This window comes from Hypomesus nipponensis, chromosome 18 (genome assembly GCF_054491055.1).
Source record: "Hypomesus nipponensis isolate SF chromosome 18, ASM5449105v1, whole genome shotgun sequence".
Taxonomy (NCBI): Eukaryota; Metazoa; Chordata; class Actinopteri; order Osmeriformes; family Osmeridae; genus Hypomesus; species Hypomesus nipponensis.
The window spans coordinates 7,818,518-7,839,561 of record NC_140378.1 but is presented as its reverse complement, the minus strand read 5'-3'; the positions used below and the strand labels follow the sequence as shown (position 1 = coordinate 7,839,561).

Sequence of the window (21,044 nt, the reverse complement as noted above, 5' to 3'; positions counted from 1 at the left end):
AAAACCCTGCTGGCGTTGCTGCTTTCAAATGTGTGCTTTCCAATTAGTAAACAACACTGATGTGATAAACATAAAACAAAGCTCATAAAGCAATAAAGCGACACTAGTGTACCTAATGTACCTATCTTAAATACTGTATACAACAATTGCCCACACTCCATGGATTGTGCAACCTACTGTGTTACTAAAATGAATTAGAATCCTCATATTGTTAAAATGTGAGCTATTAATGTAATGTCTAGGCCAGGTCAGAGGGTATTTTATGATTTGATTTGATTAATCAGATATTTGGCCAACAGTAATTAACAATTATACACTAATCAGTACATGGCTCTGTTATCTGTTACTGTAGACTGTACATTTTTCCACTGAGATTACATTATAAACACAGATATATTTTACGCTAGTCACACTGTAATGTTGAATCCAATAGTAAGATAAAAGTCAAGTGGACTGCACATTCCAGATCCACTGTATGTTTATCCTGTCTTAATCATAGTAATGTACTACTGATTCACCTCAACATTTATGACACTTAAGGTTACATGACTGCTCAACATAGGGACAAATGTATTTTTTGACCTTGTTGAAGCTCTGGGTCTTGAGTTGAATGACAATCTACTACTCTGGCATCAGATCAAGGCATTCAATGGAAATCCAGTAGATTGGTCCTTGACTTGTCCCAGAGTGATTAGTTGAAGGGCAGGAATGAGCTTACTGTATCACTACTAGCCACTCCTAACTTATGGGGGAAAGAAAGAAGATATCACATGAATAATGCTAAGTACTGTCCCAGAAAGGAACACACTGCTCTACTCTGCATTGGGTGTGGGTTCTAAATGACCAACAGCAGCCTAACCTGTCTAAAATGACTGCAGTTATTTCAGTACCTTTCCATTTTCACACGGAATATACAGTACATTAGTGGACATCTGCACATTGAATGATACACCTCCACCCAACCCCACACAATTGACCAAGAGGTGCATGAGGGCAAGCCGCTCGGTAGAAGGAAAAGTACAGAAGCTACGCACTACGAGAGTTGTATATTTTCACTCAATAGGAAGAAAAGGCAGAAGTGCCAGGACTACAAAAACAACGAAGAGAGAGGTAAGGGTGTGTTAAGTGTGCTTTTCTTCTTTCAAAATGCCAACCTCATCGACAGTACTGAATATATCTGTGAATAACATTGTTTCTATTTGATTTTGTGATGGGTGGCAAGTGAATCATCTTTCTGATGATAATAATAGTTTGCCATTCAGCAGATTCTCCCCTTCCTTTCCTCCAGCCGTGCTGGCTTTGCTACACAACAGCTTGTATTGGCTGACATAATTACAACATCAATATTGCCACAATGTTATTACAGCACTGGATAATCTTTTTTGTTAAGGCTCCTCCAAGTCCTTATGCACTCTCTGAGAAACCTTTACTGTGTTCAAAGAGCTTCACTGAGAGGCCCTCATCAAAGAGCCAGAAACTCCGGTGTACGGGGATGGACTCCTGCATCACACTCCATCAGGCTCAGTCCAGACCAAGTTACACTGGAAATCAAGTCTGCAGTTCAACTCAGACTCGTCGCTTTCAGGGAGGACACGCAACTAGGGAAGCTCAGGGTAAACAATGCCCCCCCCCCCCCACACACCTTCCACACGCTGACTCCAGATCAGCAAACCTAACTTCACGGCAACTTGAAAGAAACACTGTTACAAACGACTGTCTCTGATCCTAGATCCTTGGGGGTGCTGTGAGGCCACGCTGGAGGAAGAGGGAGGAGGACCGGGGTTGAGTTTCTCCTCAGGCAGACACAGATGGGGAGGGAGTCAGCAGGGGGGATGAGACCCAAACCTGGGCCAACGGGTCACAGGTGGTTCTGCTCAGGGGCTGGCAGGGGGTCTGGGGGACGGGCAGGAACCCTGGCTATCAAAGCTGGCCGTTCTTGCTTTCCACTGGAATACACACAAACAGGCACGTTACGACTGGAACAAATCTTTTTAAACGTGACGTGATAAGGGCTGTGGTGTTCACAATTGTCTAAATAGGACGTTTATCTCTCTTTATCCATTGTACATCTGCACACTGGGCATGACCATGTTGATATCATGGAGGTATCATGCAGGTATCGTGGAGGTATAATTGAACTGTGCACACATCCTCACCTCTTTCTCAGATTTCTTGGACTCCAGCAGGGGGTGCCAGTGTGCAACAGGCTTCCTTGGGTAGGCCAGCATCTCGTTCCAGTGGTCCCTGCCAAGACCTTCAGCATTGCAGCCTACTCTGTTCACGCCAATGATTTCGTTGTGACCTACCCTGCAGGGAGAGAGATCAAACCACTCAACAGTCAGCATGTGGACTGAAGGACACGTCCCAATAACTTCCTGTTTACAACAGCCTGGTTGTTATCAGGACACAGACACAGTTATCAGCAGAAAACAAAGAGAAGGGCTGGTGATGATTACGACCACCAGGCTCAATGATCAGACTGATCACACAGAGCCATGACAACGAGAAGGATCATTTGCATATCTCTTTGAGAGTGCATTACTCAAACAATGTCTGAAGTGTAAATGAAAGCCAGGCAGGCCTCTTTACGGTGGCCTGGAGAGGCCAAAGTGATGTCTGTTATTTCACATGATAATCCTCCTGTCAGATACCCAGCTCTGCATAATCCTGGAGTGTGAGACTCAGACTAGAAAACAAGACTGTGGCCACCTGATAGACTAATCTCAGAAGAGCCCTTGCAGCCCTCCATTGACCTTTTCCATTTTAGTTTGTTGACTTTGTGAAGATGACTTGTAGGACTTTCACCCATTTATTATTTTTGTTATGGTTTGAAACAAATTATTTTTGGCACTTGAAATCGATATTTTGCGATTTTATGATCATGTAAATAAATGGTCAAGTTCACCCGTCCATATTTCCTATCATTCAAACAGCTTCATATTGAAGGCTCATGCTTATGTTCAGTCTTTGAGGTTTCACATGAGAATTTCAAGTGAACGGAATGGATTTACGTACAAGTCGTAGTCCATGACAGAGATGTGGAGGCTCACGGTGTCCATGCTGTCTGGAGGGATGTCGAAGATGATGGCTTCATTGTACGTGGGGTTCAGCGTGTTCTTCTTGATGGTGGTCTTCTTCTTTTTCAAACGCCTCCCGTCACATATGAGAGACACTTTGACGTAGGGATCTGAGTGTGACAAACACAAGTCAGCTCATTTGAAATGCATGATAGAAAAGCCTTGCTTATTGCACGTCTGCTGACACGTTCATATCCATCTCACTGACTGACAAATGAGTGTCCCAAAGCAGGCCTGAAATACGCAGCGATCGCTTTCATGTTTGCCTTAACTGTCAAAAAGATTCATCCATCATGAGTCAATGGTCCATTTCAAATTTCCCGTCACAGGCTTTTCCATCATACAATCAAAGCTACTTTGAAAGGTCTGGCAGGAATCTCTGTCCCCATTAATGTTGATGAGTCAACACTCCAGGTGCACAGGGGAAAGGAAGGATAAAGGCCAGTGATGGTGAGTTTAAATGGGATTACTGAGCGGTAGTGTATCATCTCAGTAAACCCTCGTTTCAATCTTCATCCGTCAGCTCAGTGTAACTGATCCATTATGTGTTTGCCTGATGGGAGCTACGTTTCCCTAAATCTTTACATGACAAATAAGAATGCTTGCTTTGCACACAAATCTGCTTGGGGCAACAATTTAATGGCCAAGCTTTATCGCACAGAGATTCGATTTGGCAACAATTGGAGATATCTAAATGTTCAACTGAGGAACGTGAAACTTGTAAAATCTCATTAATCATGACAGAAATATATTATGCCATATTTTGTTTATGTAGTGCTTTATTCATGATATTTAAACCCCCATAAACGTTACTTAATTACACATAAAAATATTTATCAGAAATGAAAACAGTTTATTGCTGTTTAAATGCAAAGTGAACAGCAGTCCATTTATAAACAGACCGCCAACAACCTTTAAGAACTAATCATCAGTTTAATATTTCCAGTTTTATATGATTAACTTTTTAAATAAATACAGCACTGCTGTAGTGAGTGACAGTCATTATTTGCTCATTTTATGTGACATTCAAACGTGGATATTCAAATGTTCACACGCCACACACACACACACACGTACCCGAGTATCCGGTGATGTCCATGGCCTTGAGGTTCCTACACTTGATGACAGTAAGTGTGAGTCTGCCTGCGGTTGGCAGGTAGCAGAGTGAAAACATGATTTCACCAAGATCCACACTTTCCTGAGGAAACATCAGAGACACAGCACATCACACACTTGTTCACCTCACCTCACTACTCAGAGGCTTCTACATGAAGCCATACACAACTCTCATTCAAATACATCATACAAGACAAATTTCCATGTCACTGATTAACTGATAACATAGAAACGTGTCACATAAACAACACTGAGACACTCATCCAGTACCTTCACCTGAACACAAACAGTGTACATACAGTGTACAGGGAAAGCATGAACCATGTTGAAACCAACTATGTTAAGAGCTATTAACAAAATATGTTCCTATTTCATTGCATGGAGAAGATATACCTAAAACTGGGACATGCGGGTCTTTTCTATAAGATGGAGGTATATCCTCACAACAGGGACAGTTCAGAGTTCTATAGCTCTCCCACTGCGGTAAGCATCTCTGGGCCAGAGAGTCCTGTTATCGCTCCCTGGTGAGTTGTGAGCCTCATCCTACAAACAGCATTAAGGTCAGCCAGGCTCTAATCACTTCAAATGAGCTTGGAGAGCCCCCTGTGATGGACAAATCCCAGCCCTTCTGAGCACTTGTGAGTTGTGCAGACTTAATGTCTCTCACACTTAGAGGTGATTCAGCTCCTCCCGTCTGCAAGTGGAAGAGGATTTGCTTCGTCGTGCCAAAGTTGTATTTTATAGATGGAAATGTGAGTGCACAGCAAAATGTGTTAAAAAAGCAGGCCCTTTATAAGTCTAAAGTAGTACAAATACTTTGGGTTGTATTAAAAAATTACAGTGAGTTAGTGTCACTCAGCAGCAGGACAATGTCAAAAGTAATGGATTAATTACAGTGTCACTACACAAGTCAACACAGCTTACCGTAAAGACAGATTTAAACATACACTGTTCCACTAATGTAATCTCTCCTTCTCTCACTCATTCTTTCTCTCTCTCACTCATTTTCTCTCACTCATTCTCTCTCTCATTCTCTCTCTCTCTCTCTCTCTCTCTCTCTCTCTCTCTCTCTCTCTCTCTCTCTCTCGCGCGCACGCGCTCACGCTTTTTTGTTCTCTTACTTTCTTACATCCACCTCTCTATGCTGACTTTCTATGCATTGACAACAAATGTGCAAACTTCTTAAAATAGTTAGGATCGAACACCATAGCCCTAAAACACCAAAGACTCAATAGCTCTGTGGGCCACTCAACACTCTTTCTTTGATCTAATGCCAAGGTGTTATTGATGAAGACCCCCCTCTGATCTGTAAACAAAACAAAGCAGCTTGTTCTTCCCCCTACATTCCCCCACCCAACCATCCACACACACACACACACACACACACACACACACACACACACACACACACACACACAGACACACACACACACACACACACACACACACACACACTTACAGGTGACTCACCATCACAAACAAACACAGACACAGACACAGACACAGACACAGACACAGACACAGACACAGACACAGACACAGACACAGACACACACACATCCCAGACGTTTGCTTATCAGGACATTGAGCGTTGGTGGTGCCCTTATCCAAACCACTGCTCATATTTCTGAATCTTCATAACTATACTGAACGCCGCCTGTCTGCGCATACTTTACTTTTCAGATTCAAGGTACCAGTTTTAGTTGGAAATCATTCGACGGTTCAATAAAAAGTGTGTGCCAAGTGAAGGGGCCAGTTGCTTTTCTGCCTCCTTAGCAATAACTATGAGATCATTGAACCCTTTAAAACAGCAAAAGTTCAATAACAGGGGATTACACCTAAGGGCACCTAGTAGAGGTTGATGTGATGAACCGTACAGAGAGTCTGAAGGCTGGCCAACTGCTCAGGCTATCAGATCACTCTGAATATAATTGAAAAAGCATTACGCCAGCAGTGAATGTGTCATTAGTGGAACTTATTCAGCCAGTTTGTTCTTTTTGATATTTAAATGGTCCTGCTGATTATTGCAAAAGTCACCCTCAAACAGCAACAATGTGAATGGATATTTTGGCTGCTAATATGAGTCTATTTTGGAGTCTTCTAGTAATTGTTCATAATCAAATGAATTCAGCTCCTACTGTGTGTGTGGTGTGAGCGTTGTTAGGGAGGTGGTCTTACAGAGCTGGCGTACTGAATGTCCCTCCAGATGACCGTCTCCCTGGAGAGGTCTGACGTCTCAAACAGGTTGTCCACCTCCACCTCCCCGATCATGTCGTGGCGGGAGAACCTGTCAAAGTCAAAGACACTCATGTGGAGCTTCCTGATGGCCAGCTCCTCGTAAGGCACGGGGAACTGGAAGGACTCGTCGAAGGTGGGGTTGAGCGTCTTGCGGTGGACACGCGTCTGGAACTTCTTGCGGTCGGGCAGGAGGTAGACCTTGACGTAGGGGTCGGAGCTGCCGCATATGTCCTTGGCGGGAAGGTCAAAGGCCTTCAGGATGTTGACGATCAGCGCCTCCTCCTCGTAGTCGTACTTGAGCGAGAAGTTGATCTTGCCGCAGTTCTTGCCGCTGGCGTTCTTGGAGGACTCCTCGGTGTCCAGGGACTGCTGCTTGTAGAGCTCCGGCTTGATGCGCCCGATGCTGGTCGGCTGCTCGTCCTCGTCCACGTAGTCGTTGCCAAGATCCAAGCTGCCCACCTGCATCTGTCTGGGCAAGTGTCTCTTGAATGAGCTGTGCCTGGGGGGGGGGGGGGGGAGAAGAGGAGAGGGAGAATCCACGGGAAAGGAGTAGATGTTGAAATAAGAAGGGGAGAAGGGGTGGGGAAGGGATGGAGAGTGGAAGACATAGAGAGAGATAGAGAGACAGTGGAGAGACGCGGGAGAGAGAGGGAGAGACAGGGAAGAGAGGGGGGAGACAGGGGGAGAGAGAAGAGAGAGGGGGAGAGAGAGGAGGAGAGAGAGGGGGAGAGAGAGGGGAGAGAGAGGGGGAGGGAGAGGGGGAGAGAGAGGGGGAGAAAGAGGAGGAGAGAGAGGGGGACAGAGAGGGGAAAGTGAGGGGAAGGGGGAGGGCACAACAGAAGGGAAATATTAGGGAGAGAAATTAGAAAAAAAGGAAATGAGTAAGCAGGTTGAGTGTGGTGTCTGGAGGGGTCAGAGTGTGAAAAACGGTGCTGTTACCCAGCAGGCAAATTCAGTGCTTTCAAATCTGAACATATGTCTCTGCAGGCTCGATTTTGTATTTTCAGTTGCTTCAATTTTTCAGTCAAAGCAAGTAGAATGTCATTATGAAGCTAGGGGGTTTATTGCAAGAGCTGAAATGAGTAAAGAAAGTACTGTCTGTTATTGGCAAAAGTAGCCTTGCATCAACTAATCCAGGTAATTACATGGAATCCCAATTCTGTTATTTCACTGCTGGTATTTCCTAAGTGTATTCCATTACTTACTTTAGTGTATCATGTTCTAGTGAAAAGGTTTAGATTTGTAATCAGCCTATTTATAATGACTTGTAAAACTGTTTCTCTGGAGTAAGATAATCCTCATTTGATTATGGAAATTGTAAATCTAAGAGCCTGGGAGTAGAGAGGCAGAGACCGATAAAATACTTTGTCTCTGACATTACGACGTGATTTGCTCCCCGACGTGTGACAGGATGTGTAACTGTGGGGCTTCTAGTGAGATTTGGCATTTGCCAGAGGTTTGAGAGTCTGACTAAGGAGACCGCTGTCCTCCGAGAGCTGTTTTACTTGGCTTTGTCTCTACACATCCATTATGTGTCCGCATGTGTGTGCGTGTGTGTCTGTGTGTGTTTACCAACCGAGTGGAGGATGCCGGCTCAGTGGTCTGTCGCTGCATGCGCTGCGTGCGGCGCAGAAAGTGCTCTCTCATGGAGCGCTGCACCTCAGCCGGAATGTCAGGGGAGGTGTGGCTGATCTTCACGGCCGCCTCCAGGAAGCCCATGGAGCCCATGGGTCCTTTCACCTTCTCTGTCGCCATGGCGACCAGTGGCTGCTGGGGGCTGGGGAGGTTGTGGTGCTGGAGGGGGCAGCTGTCGTGGCCGCAGGCCGGGCTGAGGGCTGCTGAGCTGGAGGACAGGGCCTTGTTCCGCCAAGGCACCCAGCACAGCTTCCAGGAGGCAAAGGCACAGAGGCCCAGGAGGGCCAGGCCGCAGAGCAGAAACACGCAGAGGAGCAGGCCAAATGTGACGCCTGGACGAGAGCGGGGGGGGCGCAACCCAGGAGGACACAATATGGACCAACAGATGGCGGGGGGGGGGGGGGGTGGAGGGAGAGAATCACAGTCTATTAGGTAGACATACAAAATGGGATTCATGTACATGGGCTACTACTGCAATTGCTGGCAATGTTACACTGAGCCTGGCCGGTCAGATTACGCTGTGAAATATGGCTTGGAGGCTGCATTTGTCTTAAAGCATGAAACATTTGTGATAAATTTGTGTTTAATGCAAAGTAAAAGTTGAAGTTCAAGAAACGTCTTTCATACACACATACACACACTCACATTCCATGGTAAGGAGAACACAGAAACAGGCAAAACAGACACATACAGAGTGATAGACAATCAGTGTCGCACACACACACTCACAATCAGGCTCAGAATTATATTTCATTTGCAGATGTGTTGAAAACGAGTCATAAATAAGCACACAATCTGTTTCAAGGGGAACAAAGGCTCAATGGAACAGTGCTGCACTGGCAGAAGTGTTCTCGAGAGCCAGCGAGAACCATGAATGACTGTGGTGAGCATCTCCATGTTTGTGTGGGTGGGTGTAAAGAGAGATAGGGGACTGGAGCTGAAACTCATTTATTTTTTCAATGTTATGAAAACTGTATGCTCAGATACAAAGCTGGAAATCCATCCAGAATGCTGACAAGCAGCAAGAGAACACTCCTAGGAACTGAACTAACAACAACACATGCTGCCTCTGACTGTGGGGACACTTGACAAACCTTATTATAGTATACACCTTAGTATACACCTTATGCAAAGTCATTATTTTCCCCCAACTGGTTGCGTGCCAATGTTTCCTTGCTTCCCAGAAGAAATGCCGTTTTCTTTTTTTTTCTTTTTTGTCGCAGTGTGCTTTTCTGTGCCAGCCTGTTTGATCTGATTTCTCTGAAATGATTCACATCGTCTCTGAGCAATGGGGGGATATCTGAGTGTGTGCTTGAGTCTCTCGTCTCGACACAGTATCAACAGTTAGGAACAGAGCTGCTCCAAGGCATATTCAATTTGTTACGTTAAAATATTTAGCTGGCTCTGCAATTTCTCGCTTGTAACGCGCAAATGTGAGCATATGTTATACTGGAGGGTAAAATTAACAACATTCTAAAGTTACAGTATACATCTAGCCATCATTATGATTAATCTGTTGTGCTGTGATGCATGAGAGGAACCTGAGGCATTGAGCAGAGATTGACAGTCAACAAGAGGATCTACAACCAGTTACACTGCACTACCTTACTGGTCCTGTGTGTGTTCTAAAAAGTGAGACTCATCAAAATGATATCAATTTCAAAATGTCCTCTCATATCAACAAACTAGCAAACTAGCTCTGACTATTGTAAATTATGTATTTTTAACGTGGTCGAAAGGTGTAAAATCAAGTAGATTTTTGGTCAAGTTATTTCTCCGTGAACACCTTTGATAAATGGTGTCTGGTGGAGGGAATTTACAGCTTACGGGAAATGGGGACAGGATTTCCTGGGCAGAGGGGATTTGTGCCTGTGGAGGATTTCTCAGTCATCCCTCAGTGTTGTACAAAATGCCTTGTTTGACTCACCCATCAATAGCACATTCCTCACTCCCGTCGTGACCAAGTGTGACCAGAGATGGAGGACTCATCAGGCCTACACTGTGAGCTGTGTTCAGATTTATTGTGAAGCTGTCAGGAAGCATGTAGCCACGAGGAAAGACATGACTGACAGCCAATAAATAATAGATTACCAATAGATCGACTGTTGTGTCATATTGTGTATTTCTATTTTGAAAGTTCACAAACAGCTACACTCACACACAAACACACACACACCTGCACACACACACACTGCGACTCTGATACAATTTCCTCTCACCCCAAAGTGGTGTGATGAAACAGAACTGCTGATCATGACAGACCCCTGTTGGCAGCGTAACACTGACAGCGTGAGACTGTACTGACCTCCGGCACCATTAATGATCCCACCCACAGACAGCGCACACCTCCAGTCAGTCAACAGGCAGTCTTCCTTGAGTAGTTTTTGGCAGAAAAAGCTCAGCCAATCAATAGCACATGGGTTGATCCCATTCCAGAGCATCTCCCTCAGGTGGGATTTAGCAAAGAGGTGAAGAGAAGGTGAGATACAGCAGAATATGACAGGCCGCTCCATTGAAATGTAAGTCAATGCATTATCTCTAAGTTCTGCTCAGTCACCTTCATTTCATGGAAGATTGTATCTATTCAGGGAGTTTAGAGCTGAGGTGTTCAGGATCAGATCTATTCCATTCCCATGGAGTTATTGTTTGCTAGAGAAATGCTCAATCAAAAGTCGGAGCCAACATCAGCAACAGAAGAGCGACACACAGGATATTGCAAAGCTGCTTTCTTCCTTTGTCCAGAGGTATACAGGGACCAAGAACTGGCGGAGAACTCAGTCCATGCCAATGCTGCAAGCTGGATTTTGGCGACAGCACATGAGACCTCTCACAGGGCTCGCAAATTTAATTAAGCTTTGTTTTGAAGCGCAGTCACAGAGCAAACTGAAGCCCGAGGGTTTTTTCTCTTCAAGTACCTTCAAATCTAACCTGGTTTCCATAGAAACCCAGTCATTAGATGGAATTCGCACTCTCTCATTCTTCCGGCTGTTAGGAATCTACTCATCTCCAGCAAAAAGAAGAGAGGGCCCCCTTTCCCACAGACGTGACAGCACCCTTAACAGACCTACTAAACACCCTGAGCTGTCCCTCAGGGATCCACTATCTCACAGCTTATAGACCAGGATACTGCAGAGAAGCTGGCAAGGTGGTTGAGCAATGACAGTCCAAGGACGACTCATGCATTTATGAGACGCCTTAGTGATACTCTGGGATTGATTGTATTGGAATGATTGGCATTAGGTGCCCGTCTTGTTTTATCAAAGGGCGATCTCTGTGGATGAAGGAGGAAGATGATGCCTTCCCCTGGTTCGCGCCCCTGCAATTATTCACTGGCGCTCCCTTGTACACATTGCCATGACAGCTGATATTTCCAGGGAAACGAGAAAAGGGGAGTATCCATGCAGTGTCCACGAGCCCTGGGAGGACAGAGGGTGCAAGTGCTGCTCTAGCATCACAACACCTCCGCATGTCTCTTTGTCATCGCCTCTGCTCAATCAATCCACAATGGGACTCAGAACTTTGCCAATTAGGTCCTCATTATCAAGAGGACATTGATTTCCCAGGAAAGAAAAACGTACCATTGTGTAGCTTGCTGAGGTAAAAGTAGTTAATAAGGCCAATCTTAAATGTCACAATCTTACAATCTCATACTATTATCAAAAAATAAAAAAATAAAAAATTCAAACTGAATTTTAATAAGACCAAGAATAACCATAGGTGACAAGATCTGCCTCCTATTTTCCAAGTGACAGCATATAAACATGATGCTGGAGCATCAAGCATCCAAAGTGATTTTTTTATAGCAGTACACAAATAATTAGATATTGTTTCAAATAAAAACCTGAATACATTTGTGGGGCCACAACATTTTAGTGCGATTGATGGATGTTATGCAGCGTCAAGCAAATAGCACAAGGAGACTCCAGATAAGCTTTTGTGATCACTGTGGTCTCCTTATCAAATATACCATTACAAGCCACAATGGCCTGTCAATGTAGGCTTGTGTCTTCTCAACAAGGGGATGATATGTTTGAATCTAGATGCAGTAACTCATCCATTTTCAGGTTGTCGTATTTCACAGCTTCTTTTTCAAAGCAATCAGAAATCCCTTAAGCCAGCAGATCCCTGAATCCTAAAGCCCCGCCGCACCCCAGGAAGAAGAATTTAGACCCCTGGGTGTCTGCCAGAGGTGTTCTGCGGAATCTGGGATTACCGCAAAGACCTTCAGGCACCGCCCCCCGCCCCCCTTACGACAACATCCCCTCTCCGGGGTGTGGGTGATTTGTGGGTGGGGTGTGGTGAGATTTGGAGTGTTTCCTAGTTTCCTAGTTTCCTAGCAGTTTTCTTTTACGTTGAGATCCCCGTGGTACCATCACTGACCCTCCCTCACTCCCAGCCCTGATTCATAACATCTATTGTGCATTCATGAAGAGATAGTTTTGTAATTATCGGTTTGTGTTGCTTACAAGGGTACATATTTAGATGCTGTGTCATTTGTGAGGGGGGTGACTCATGCAGATTGTGATGTGAAAGGTCATTAACTGCTTCAGGCTTTGGAAAAGGTTGGATTTGACCATGAGTGGCTCTCAGAGTCCTTGGCAAGCAGATCTACTACAGTGGTGGGTTGTCAGCTATGAGACATAACCCTTCATACAGATATGCAAAGTGACAATGCCCTCAACATGCACAACCCTACACACAGAGGACTGGAAACATTGTTGATTTTGCTCTGAACTGTAGGAAGAAGAAAAATATAATTTTAATGCCAAAGGACATTTTGTGATTATTATTGTTGGTCTGTCTGCTGGTTTGCTGTTGGAGAGTTTGTTGAGATAGTGCAGGTACTAACAAACATCTCTTTGTGTCTCTTTGATTATAGCCGCAGTACTGCAGTGCTAGTCCTGCCCAAGGTCTCCCTGAGAACACCAAATAGTTATGTGTATCGTTGATAGGGTTATCATGTATTTCTGTGTCATTACGTGTTCATGGTACGTTGTGGTGTTAAGTCCCATCTGTACACATCTTCAGACACCTTCTAATCAATTTTCTAGGCCATCTTATATCGATGTTTTCACTGTGAGGCAGGGTTGGACTGGCCGTCGGGAGAGTCAAGAGATTTCCCGAACGGCCGGTCAAACAGCCGTTGCATAATGCAAAAAAATATATATATATTATAATGATACACGGCCATGGGCCGGTCTGTGTTTTAAAGTCCCGGGCCGTTTTTCAGTCCCAGTCCAGACCTGTTGTGAGGTAATAACCTTATTCCTTTAACCCTTGTGCGGTGTTCACATTTTAGTAACTCAGCCAGTGTTCGTGGGTCTGGTGGACCCGCTGCATTTTGGGGGTTTTAATTCCTCACAATCAAATATTTTAAGTTAAAATACTCAACAGATGTTTACTTCATCCCAATTACAAGCAATATAAACAGCATATATTGTTAAAAATTGCGCTTTACTTTTGTTAGATTACATGAATGAATTAAAGTGCTACTCGTTTTTTGTTTGTAACATGTAAAAAAAGAAAGAAATCAGTTATAATCAAATTCAGAATGGAAAAACAGTCAACAAATCTACAAATGAAGGAGGTTTTTCATAACTATAGATTTGTATTTAGGCAATTTGAATTTCCTTAGAAATGTAACCCATTCAAGTCAGTTTACACAACACAAGCCGAACTCTCATTCCTTGATTTTTTCCTCCATCAGGCTTCCCTGTGTAGACTTGTAAGTTTCAAGCATATGAGGAAGTGGCATCACAGGTAGCAGAGATCTTTATACCATAATTTGCAGGTTTAGATATACTGCCTAAAGGGGCAGCGGCCCCTATATGGCATCAGCTACACATCAATTGTGACATTAGGCCCAGGGTCGTAAAACAGGGGGAGGCAGTGACCCACTTGTCTCACACTGTCTTGATGGCAGCTAGCTTGTCTCTCTGCCATCGAGCTGGTCTGTCGTTTCGGTTATCCAATCGGATAATCCTGGAAATTATGTGGAAGTTTTCCTGAGACGTTGCACGGAAAAGTTATCTGCCAGTTTTTGCATCCCACAGGGATTCAGTGGATTCCCATTTGGACCTGAAAAGTCCAGCAAGGATAAGAACCCCAAAGTAGACATGTCAATGGGGTTGGTCCATCTCTTTCTACCTTTCTCCAAAAACATGCCCTCTTTCTAAATGAGTGCAATCCAGAATCATTTTCTGGATGGAATCTAGGATGAAAAGCTCAAAAGAAGACTTGATGTCCTGCACATGAGTAGGCACCATGTGTTGTTACTCATGTGTTAGCCCTGGATGCATCCTTATCACATTGGCAGCCATGCGTTGTGGCTCATTTCATGGGCTAGAAGGCCATTCAATTTCATCATATTTTGACATCCATATTTCTTCACTTGCTATCTAACGGGCTTGTTCTGGTCGTGGTGCTGGCTGCTGATGGGGTGGTCCTTGAGCTGACTAATGACCGGTTGGTCCTGGGGCTCGTCTTCGTTTTGGAACTAGCTTATGCTCAATCTCATCCTCTTCTTCAAAGTCACTGTCCGACTCTGAATTTGCAGAAATTACTCTACATCATCATCAAAAGCTTCTCTCTCTTCCAAAATCAATTGCATGGCCCTCTGAGCAGAGACTCTTTTGGCCATCTTGATCAGTTGTGATAACTAATCACACTGGCAAAGCTATATTTATATTATCCCACCCCCAATTTGCAGATGGGATAGAGTATGAGGAAATAAAGATTGGTTCCCGCAAGACAGTAAAATGTGAGAGCAGACAGGTGTCGGTGCTTGAATCTGTCAACAATTTTGCAACATTGTGCGGGAACGGCAGGGGCAGAACTACAAAACTCTCTCTCTCTTTCACACACACACACACACACACACACACACACACACACTCTAACAACAGGCCCAGAAAGGAGGAGGACAGAGTGAATGTACACAATTTCCACACTCTTATCAGCCCTGGGTCCAGTGGACCCGAACATTCCGTATGTAATATAAATGTGTAGGGGGGGTGTACAGTGTGTGGTCATTGAAAATGTGTTCTGATATGTGTTCTTCACAGAAAATGAGCCAAGGCCAATGAGTCTCAGTTTGAAAAAATAATTAATCATATGATTTTTCTTTTGATAAAAACTGAAAACGGGTCCCACAGACCCGAACACCACACAAGGGTTAATGGACCCCTGCCCTTATCTCAGTGTGAAATGTGTAGTCATTGAAAGGAAAGTGTTGTTTCTGTCTCCACTTGCAGTCTGTCTAATCCATTCTAGAAAATTTAGAAATCTTAAACAGATTATTAATGCAAAGATTTTCTTTTTCTGGGCTGCAAACAGGTCACCTGTCTGCAGAGAAAGATAATCAGATTTCCTGATATCCCTGTCCAATCAGAGAAGGAAGTGGGTTTCCTCAGGGCTGTGCCTGAGTAGTTTGGGTCAGTATCAACATCTGTGACAATTAACCTGCCTGGTGATCACAGCTTCCATCTCTGTTCCACAGTTTGGAGTGTGCCAGCTCCTCTACCAGCCTCTCCAACTCTCAAAGACACAAGATAAAAGATCAAGTGGCATCAGTTGGGCACGATCACAGAACAGGGGCTTCAACTGTTCTGACGTTGTGACATCTTCGTCCAAATAACTCCTTATTCTCTCCATGCAAGACCCCAATTGTTTTTTTAACAGCTGGTTCAGACTTAAACCTTCCACCACCCACTTTTCCCCCTCTAACATAACTCTGGGCCCTGAGAGTCAGCCTAGATGCACTTCCCCCGTCGCCTGGCCTACTTCCTCCTCGGCCTTGTGTCTTGGCCCCAGACTTGTCTGCCCCGAGGCAGAATTCAGACGCTCTTGCTTGGACCTGACAGGACAGATTTCTGCTTTCACACTTCCACTCTGAGAGTTGATTTATTTGCCATGGCAGTTGGGTTTCAGATGTGTTGAGGACAAACTTCAGCAGGTGTCACAGCTCCTCGTGGCCACTTCAAAGTATGACGCCAGCCTTGGAGCAAACAAATCGGGAACATTTCAAACACTCACAGCAGATTTGCTGTTGACCAACACTGATGTCAAATGAGGTTTCAGTTGTTGCTGTTGCTTTTGGAAAGGATAGATGCAGATGCTATGGGGAGTTCTGTAGGTCAGAACCAAACATCTATGTTTAGTGACGTCAAGAACAGGGCAAAGGAATGGACGTTGCTATGGTTATTTGTGGTGAACAGACCCAACGATGGAGAAGTTTTGGGGACTTTCAGTCCCAGGCAGAAATACCCTGTCTTTACACAACCATTGTACTTTTCATTTTATTGTGATGAAATTTTAGGCTCCGAGGACAGCCACACATTGGATGTCCCTTATAAAAGCACTCAGTTAAATCCAGGCCAATGTGTTGGAGTGACACTGGTAAACCCAGCAGCTGGACTGTGATGTGACAGCCAGTGAAGAATGTACGCCACGCAGAGGGTGGTGAATCTTATTGATTTGACCCAGCAAGCATTTCATGCCAGTTTTATGGTCGTTATAATTTCCAAAGGTATCACAATAAAACTGACAGGTCTCAGAACTGAGCTGTATAAACAGATGAAGCCCATTTTCCTGTACAGTTATTTTGACCGTTTTAATGGATATGCTTTACCTCTCACTGATAAAAGGGTTCTGTTGTACGGTGGGAGCTTTGCTCCCACACACTGTTTTAAAACTCCCCAAAAGTGATTTGTTAATCATTATCATTGAGTAACGCCGAGCAGATACTGCCACTCGTTCAGATAGGGCTCTCTGAAGAGTCTGGCTGGATGGCTTTTCTTTGCCTTTGAATAGGTCTGAAGAGGAGTTGCGTGAACGTAATTGAAATGGTGATGTGTTTTGCTTCACTATTAGCAAGTTATTATCACACAGTTTGTCTAAGCCCCTTATACAATTCATTTGACCAAAAACATTGACCTTTTACGATGATTGAATGATGATAGAAAATTGTAAATTATGCAGTGGTTTAAAGTAAATAAGACCGGCACGTTGACGCAAAAGATTGTCTATTTCCCTATTAGCTTGGCATAATGCATGCTCCACCAAGCTCCTCTGGCTTTCGCTTGGGTTGCCTCCTTTCATCCCTCTGTCCTCACCAAAGGTCACACTAAAGGTCCTCAAGGGTGTGAACATCCTCACCAGAACCGCTCCAATTGGATACCTCATCATTTTTTTGACATTACAACTGTGACACCTACATGACGAGACGATGGTGAAGGCGATGATGATGATGATGATGATGATGACGATGATGCTGGACAAAGATCTCAACACAGTTTCACAGGGCAACATCCAGATGATGTGGGAGCAGACTGGCTGGAACCCCTGCCTCCATTGAGAACTGTGAGGTTCCCACCTCTTCAACTGAACACCAAAAGGATTCAGGAATGCTCTGACAGATTTTTGGACTAGATGTACATCCAGGATTCTGATGCATGGTCCATCCTGTCAAATCTCTACTTTTCAAGTCTATTCTGTCTTAATCCATATAATGCTGATCAATAATTCTAATCAATACTAATGATCAATTCTATTGATCATAACATTGCAGAATCAGGCCTAAATCCCCCTGTGTGCATGAGCACTGCACTGGTATTTAGTACTTCCTTTATGGGAAGATTGACCGAAGCGTGCTTCATGGTTAGAAAATAAAAAAAATTCTCATCATTAATCCCATCATATCATCATCAGCCTCCAACTCTGCAGCTCATTATAGTTGATATCAAACCTCTGGCTAATTGTCATATGCATTCCATTCCCATTGCTATAGCCTCCAGGGAATTCTACTTAGATAAATGATCCCAGCATTCAAAAGTGCTGCATACACTGTTACATCTTACTGTACATTACTGCAACAAATCACAGGCTTTAGTATATTAGTGCTTCATCACACAACATTTATGTGGATGGGATTTGCAGAAAAACCAATATAATAAATGGTGTGTATACTGTATTAGTGGTGCCTGGTGGAGATGTGTACTGTGGAAGGCCACTGTTCTACATTTCAGTTCCACTGCAGCCATGGCCCAAGGGGCTTCTCCTCAGAGACAACCTACCAGGATGCTACTTGCATAAATACTCTCCTCATAAACATAGCTCTTTTGCCACTCCCTGCAGAACCCTTTATCTCCCTTCCCCCGAACAAGTGGAATCATTGTCAAGACAAAGTGCTGAAGACTTCACCAGACCAACACTATACACCCCCCCCCCCCCCCCCAACAGATGGGCTGGGTATCGATTCCGGCTGCTCAGTTGTCAGAAAGCAGTACATTTAAATTTGGTTGGAAGTGGCCCATGGAGACTCTTGTCCGAGTCTTGTAGCTCTCTGCCCTGCTCTCCCCTGCTCTCCCCTGCCGTGGGTTTTACCTGGTTAATCACTCCTTTGTGCATGACTTTTCACATAGTGGAGCTGCTTCCCAGCCCCTTTTTATTGGGCATCCTTAGCATGTGACATTTGAACAGGAAGTCATAAAACATGGTGCATGAGAGAACGGGTTGTCAGGACCTCTGGTTTTCTCTTTTTCTCCCTCAGAAGGAGAAGGCAGAGAGAGACCCCTGAGGTCATCCTAATCAGCCACAATCATGTCAGGGTTACAGGTTGCTGGCTGAGCACTCACACATACAGTCACAAGATCACACATGCGTACAGCCACTGATACACACTAACACGCAGACACACAGAAACTTTTGTGACAACAGACTCTCGCACAAACACACATATATTTATATACACACACACAAAAGAACATATACACACACACACACGCCAGTGAACCAGCATGGGCCACCAGGGTCAAGGCGGGGGGGGGGCCAGTGGAGAGTTGATAAGACTGGATGGGATTTTTTTTACTCCCAGCTCCCATTGCTGCCGGGAGTAGAGTGACAGTCAGTCTCTAATCGCACCACAGGGCTAGGTGAGGGCTGGAGGGGGTTCTGGGAGCACCACTGAGATATGTTCACTCACTCAGAGGATTCACAGGATTAGGCAATTGCCTGCTCAGACCCACACTTTGTAACAGGCATTGACAACATTTTATACACATTCAACACGGCATCAAAATATCTGCTAAAAATGTTTACACAGCAGAAAAACCATTAGTGTCCATATCTAATAGCTCCCCTTCACTGATCCTAATTGACATTAAGTACAGAACAGTGATGTAGTGGTTCCTGTTTACTCATGCACCAGATGACGTACCTCCTGCTGTGTGTCTCACATTAGCAGGGCAGCTGTGGCCCTTCATCAAAGTGACATGCTGGTAGGCTGCATGTTGATGAAACACACAGAGACTTTACAGACAGATGCCAGGTGAAGCCTTACACACACACGCACACACCTGTGACCTAACAAATACACCAGCATGTCACCCCTCCCCCATGTCTATCATACAGTAACATCGATTTTAGGTCTTGAATAATTTACATGGTTAGACATAGATAGATATAGGTCGATATTGTTTATTATATTTACCTTCTGTCGAGGATCAGCCTGCTATCATGAGCCATGAGGTGTGAAAAGATTCATCCAAAAGTGCACTGAAGCTGCAGAATACCACCCCTATCAAATATTTACGTTCAGCTTGATAAATGATATACAGTATAAGAGTATGATACTGCAGCTGAGTCAATAACAGAAATGGTCATTGGCAGTTGTTTGGATTCAACACCCACAGTATGTTGACAGACAGAAACAGTAACACAACACGATTAGCAGAAAGGAGAGAAGAAAGGATGTGCGCGCAAAGATCAGATAACTCCTCCTCACTTTGAAGAGGTAGACGAGGTCCACATGCACACACGCACGCACACACACACACACACACACACACGCACATATACACTCTACAGAGTAATTAAGCAACATAAAATGATCTTGAGCCATTCAGCCCACAGAAGCCTGAGGTCTGCCGCTTGTCTGTGTCTGAGACCAAAGCAGCAACCACGCCAACCCTCCCTTCCTCTCATCCACCAACAAATTGACAACCTGTTTCACACCATCAGACCAGCAGGGAAAACAAGCAGGAAAAAAAACTCTCCTAAAAGAGACACCTCAGAGCATCACATTTTCACATGTGATACAATCCACAGTGACAGCTGTGTACTCACCGGTAACAGTCTTCCTCACTTTGTTCCCCTGATCCCTCTCTCTTTCTCACTCTAACTCCCTCTCTCTTTCCCTCTCTCTTTCTCTTTTTTTCCTCCACTGTCTCTCGCTCTCTCCTCTCGATCCTCACTCTTGCCGGCTCCTAGACAGAATGAGCTTCTGCTGCACTCAGGAACCCTGTTTCTATGGCACTGCAAGCAAGCCAGTCAGCAGGATACTGTACTGCAAATGTCTGGGGGCAGATCCCTCACTCAGCCCAGAGAGCACACACACACACGCGCAACAAATAGTCTCTCACTTCATCCCTGTTGTGCAGAAACACCCCCAAGCCACTTTGCCAGCTTCCATACACAGTGTTGAGACCAGACCTGCAATAGGGAACAGTAAAAAAAAATCAATAAACAAAACACCCCTGTGTAAACAGTTTATTTGATACACCAAAATAAATACGTGCCACAAAAGGAGACCACGCATAACTTTGGAGAGATAAATATTAATAAAGCCGTCTTCATGAATATCAAAGATATGCTTTGATTGGATGTCCGTGTCACACATCCAAGGGTTTGTTTTATTTCAAGATTGAATGAGATTAGGCGAATGTGCAAATGGGTGCAGGGGAGTGTTCTGATAAGGTTTCCATGCGGATCGGGGCTTTGTTCCTTCTGAGGCTCCCCCGGTGAGATGCTGTGGTGAACACATGTACACACACACATGTCCATTTAAATTGCGTTCAACATAGACTTAATATGCTGGGGAGAAATTCTGCAGCACAGTCTGAGGTCATGTAATATTGCAGCAGCATCTCCTCCAACGAGAGAGAAATGGAGACAGAGAGAGCAACAGAGAGAGAGAGAGAG

General features: G+C 44.5%; 1 protein-coding gene across 1 annotated transcript in view; it reads right to left on the bottom strand.

The window, feature by feature from the left end:
- Nucleotides 1-1,629: 1,629 nt before the first annotated feature.
- The window catches only part of syt6a (synaptotagmin VIa), a 29,670-nt gene continuing 10,255 nt past the window's right edge, over nt 1,630-21,044 (bottom strand). The window contains exons 2-7 of the mRNA XM_084681389.1: nt 8,008-8,398; nt 6,372-6,930; nt 4,155-4,275; nt 3,016-3,187; nt 2,157-2,307; nt 1,630-1,946 (exon numbers count right to left, since the gene is read on the bottom strand). Of these exons, the coding sequence (XP_084537515.1) occupies nt 1,875-1,946; nt 2,157-2,307; nt 3,016-3,187; nt 4,155-4,275; nt 6,372-6,930; nt 8,008-8,398 (1,466 nt within the window). The 3' untranslated portion in view covers nt 1,630-1,874. The remainder of the gene's footprint in view (nt 1,947-2,156; nt 2,308-3,015; nt 3,188-4,154; nt 4,276-6,371; nt 6,931-8,007; nt 8,399-21,044) is intronic.